Genomic DNA, 3,974 nt, shown 5'->3' on the forward strand with positions numbered 1-3,974 from the left:
GAACGCTCCAACAAGAAGGCACGTCCAGTAAACACATATTTTCTAATGCATTCGAATGTACGGCTCCTTTTTTCTTTCCGCTTATGTCACTATCCAAATGTTTCTTATTCCTGCAGGGCAAGTACTCCATTCATGTTTACTCAGTGAACGGCTGTCTGCTGTCTTCTTTCACCATGGAGGAGCAGGTGACTGCACTCCACCTGGTGTCTGAATATGTCATCCTGGGAACTATGCAAGGCAACGTCCACATTCGGGACTTATACAGGTAAAGAGATAAAGAACCCAGTGCAATGTTAATTTAAAGGCTGCTAATTTATAGCATTTGCACAAAACTTCAGAGCAAAAAAATGTTTGGTTCTAACTCTTCCCTCTTTTGCAGCCTGGATGCTTTGGTGACACCCCTGGCCTTGAGGGTCACTGTGAGGAGTGTGTCTGTCACCAAAGAGTGCAGCCACATCCTAGTGGGACTAGAAGACGGGAAGTTAATTGTGGTGGGGGCTGGGAAACCAGAGGAGGTGAGAAGCAGGAGTGGTAACTGTCAGATGTGAGAGAGTGGGGGTGTGGGAAGGAGGCTCTTGTATGCTAAATATTTGCTGAAAACAAGGTTTTTCTTATGATAATCGAGCCTTTTTAGAAGTGAAGATTAACGTGCTGGCCCTCCTCCTTTCAGGTTCGCTCAGGACAATTCTCCCGTCGCCTGTGGGGCTCCACGCGCCGCATCTCTCAGGTGTCGTCAGGTGAAACCGAGTACAATCCCACAGAGAATGCTGGCAAATGAGACGAGCGACAGTCGGGAGGAACCCTGAGGACTCTGTAGGATGCATCGTCACACGCTCGCGAGACTCAACAAGGCCTCCTGTCCTTTACAAACTGTAAAGAATAGTAAACTATGCTCTCCAGCCAGCCACTTATCTCTCTGAGAGAGCAACTATACACTGAGCACTTTCTACTCTTAAATGGTTTTATATTTTATTGCATATTTCATTGATGGTTACACTGTTTTTAATCAGCATCATTCCAAAGAGTGGCCTTGTTTTGTGTATGGAGAAGAGCTCCGTGTTTGCGGTTGTGGACTGCTGTCGAACTGTATGTGCTCTGAGTCATATTTCAGGGGACTGACTCACTCTGATCCACATTCAGCCTCAGACGCAAAGACGAGTCGTGCTGTGAACTCCCCGGGCTCCATGTTTTTCTCCTTTATTGTCGGAGACACGGCTACAATCCCTGTACTGTTGAATGTCCCAAAGCCATTCTTTGGCAATGGCAACTTCTTAAAACTCCTGAAAACTTGAAAAAAACTACAGTAGATGTTGCTTGAGATTCCCAAATTGCAATACTGGTAATACCACAAAAGGTCAGATTTTGTAAAGAGAGACACGGGGTAACAAGACTAGTATACTTAATGCCATTTTATAATGTTTAGTGGTTGAAAGATCCTTATCCTAGCACCAGAAATACACCAGGATACCACATTTTATAATCTCTGCATTCCTTAAGGCTCTAGGTAATGTAAGACTGTTACAATTAAAGCAATAACTGCTTTAATGGTCAAGTATGTGAAGTATATTCATTTTTTTAACTATGTGGAGCTTGGATACAATGAACCTCAAATGCAGGGCCCTCTGTTGCCTTATTCATGATAGCGTTAAGGCTTTTATAAATTCTTCTGGAATGGTTTTGTTGCTACTCTGTTCACCATATGACTGTATTCCTGTTATATTTGAGCTCAAAAGTGCCTTTTTCATCTAAGGCCTTGTATAAACACTGAATCTAAAATCACTATATGTCAGATTTGTTGTCCCTGCTGATCCATTTTGAACACACTTTTCTACTTCACTGCGACTCAGACGTGGATTCGATGAACTGTTGACTGTGCTGGTATTGTAAAACCGCTTATGAAGTACTGAGAACATCTGAAACATGTGTGTAGAAAGTCTGTCAGTGAGTTTTAGAGGAATTCACTTCCTGCCAGCTTTTTTTTCCTTTTTTTTCTTTCTTTCTTTCTTTTTTTGTAATACTGCGGTTAGAACAAAGTCGATGTTTTGCAGTGTCATTAATGGGAGAAAGACAAAGGGAACTATCTGGGTGAAAGCAATACCCATAATATGTTGCACACATAAAATGACTAGTTGTCAGAGATTCTCTGAATAAATGCATAAGAAATGTAAAGGAAACTATATTTGAAAAGAAATGTTTACTCCTCATTTCAACCTTTTTCTCCACTGTTTGATTCAATGGGTTCAGACTGTCTAAAAATCATATTTACACAGCAGTAAGATAAGGATAAATGTATAAGCTGTGCATTGCTGAGACAGTCTGTGAATAAAACACGTCTTGCAAATACTGATATCAGTTTATGACGTTTTGCTCTAAACAGGGCGAATGCATTATTTCACACAACTATGCAGTAACTCTCAGAGACTTTGAATTCATCAGTTTTAGATGTACGTCTTCGCAGTCATTGCAGTCCCGATCCTCCATCTAAAGCACTTTTGAGTCGTGCTATATTTTATGTATTTTAATTTTGGTGTTGAAATCATTCAGATTCAAAGTGATCCGTAAGAAACGCCATGTGTGTTGCAGTTGGACTTGATCCATTTCTCTTTCCCACTGTTACTAAGTGGTGGCATTGCTCTAGTAAAAGAAACGTCCAGCTCCTTGTAACTTTAAAGACATTATTGTTTGTTTGCTCTCAGTGTGAGAAGTTGTATTGCTCCTTCCCGATGCTTACTTTCAATCGTCTTATTTTCAGTGAACCAACAGCCCTGTCACCTGAGGTTGATCAGATGATAGGGCTGAAAAATGAGCTCTGATTGTGTGTGTGTTTGTATATGTGTGTGTGTGAACCCCAGGAGGAAGGAAACTGATCTGCTGCCACAATGTAGCTCATCCAGCTCCTCCATAATCCCAGCCTTGCATGCGTCTGTGATGTTAACCCTAAAAGAGTTGAAAAGGTCACAGCAAGCAAGAGCGCATTTACTTCAAGTGACTTTGATCTCCTGGTGGGCCGAACATCCTGTCAGCCTCCCCATAAACGCCTCTATGAGGTACAATTCAGTAGGGTTGGGAGGGGGGAGGTGGGTGGTAAAACTGACCTGTGGACCTCCAGTCAAATACAAACCACAGCACAGTGAATAAGGGAAGTGTAGTAGTAGGGTGCAGTTGCTCTGATGTGGTCCCTCTGACAATGGAGGGAGGGATTAACACCTCGCTCCCAGTTGCTGCCAGCATCTCCGTCTGACCTCTCCAGACCTGAGGGCAGGCGGAGGGGATGGATTTCATGATATGCTGCAATTTTGGTGTTGTTCAAGGTGTTCCTGCCAAGAACCGCAACAACTCTCAAATAGTCCTCGCTCAAATGACCTCAGATCCCATCCCCCGCGTCCTCCTCCTCTTCTTTTTTTTCCTCCACTGGTCCATTTCACCTTGGCCTGTGGAGAAAAACTTCATTTTCTTTCCTTTTTATAGCTTCCTTATCATTCCCAGTCATGTATAACTACAAACAAACTCTGATAAGCAGTTTGTGCTCCTACAGCCAGATAATGCAGACAAGTGAAGGGGGAAGACACTGATGAAGACTGTTTATTTTTCTGATTTATGATAAAACTTGCTTTGAAGGATGGTTACTGAATCCTAAAAAAACAAAACAAAACTTTTTTTCTTTAGTTCCAGTAAGATAATCTTATTGGAACCTGTTCTCCGTAAAAATAAACTTTTAGGCTTGTTTTCATAGTGAGGCAGATTTGTCTGCTGTAACTACAAACTCACTTACATTATTTCTTTTTAAATCAGTCTTGAAATAAACTTCATTTTTCTTCGTATTGCGTTATTTAACAGTGCATGTATTTTTAAGAGCGCTTATTTGATTCACACTCTCATAGTGCCTCAATTAAAAACTCATAGAAGATAAAAATCTACTTGATTTTGCAGGGCAATCTCTATGTTGTGGTGGTTTACGTATTCACCTAACAAAC

The 3,974-nt window shown here is 41.5% G+C and overlaps 1 protein-coding gene across 4 annotated transcripts in view; it reads left to right on the forward strand.

Annotated features, from left to right (window-relative positions):
- Positions 1–2,347, forward strand: part of nbeal2 (neurobeachin-like 2) — a 32,422-nt gene extending 30,075 nt beyond the window's left edge. For all 4 annotated transcript variants that reach the window (XM_084943307.1, XM_084943308.1, XM_084943310.1 and 1 more), the window contains 4 exons: positions 1–18; positions 117–265; positions 380–515; positions 671–2,347. The exon at positions 1–18 is cut by the window's left edge and continues 144 nt beyond it. In XM_084943307.1, the coding sequence (XP_084799433.1) occupies positions 1–18; positions 117–265; positions 380–515; positions 671–778 (411 nt within the window). In that variant the 3' untranslated portion in view covers positions 779–2,347. The remainder of the gene's footprint in view (positions 19–116; positions 266–379; positions 516–670) is intronic.
- The last annotated feature ends 1,627 nt before the right edge of the window (positions 2,348–3,974 follow it).

This window comes from Perissodus microlepis, chromosome 11 (genome assembly GCF_051167445.1).
Source record: "Perissodus microlepis isolate ML-2025 ecotype Zambia chromosome 11, ASM5116744v1, whole genome shotgun sequence".
NCBI lineage: Eukaryota > Metazoa > Chordata > Actinopteri > Cichliformes > Cichlidae > Perissodus > Perissodus microlepis.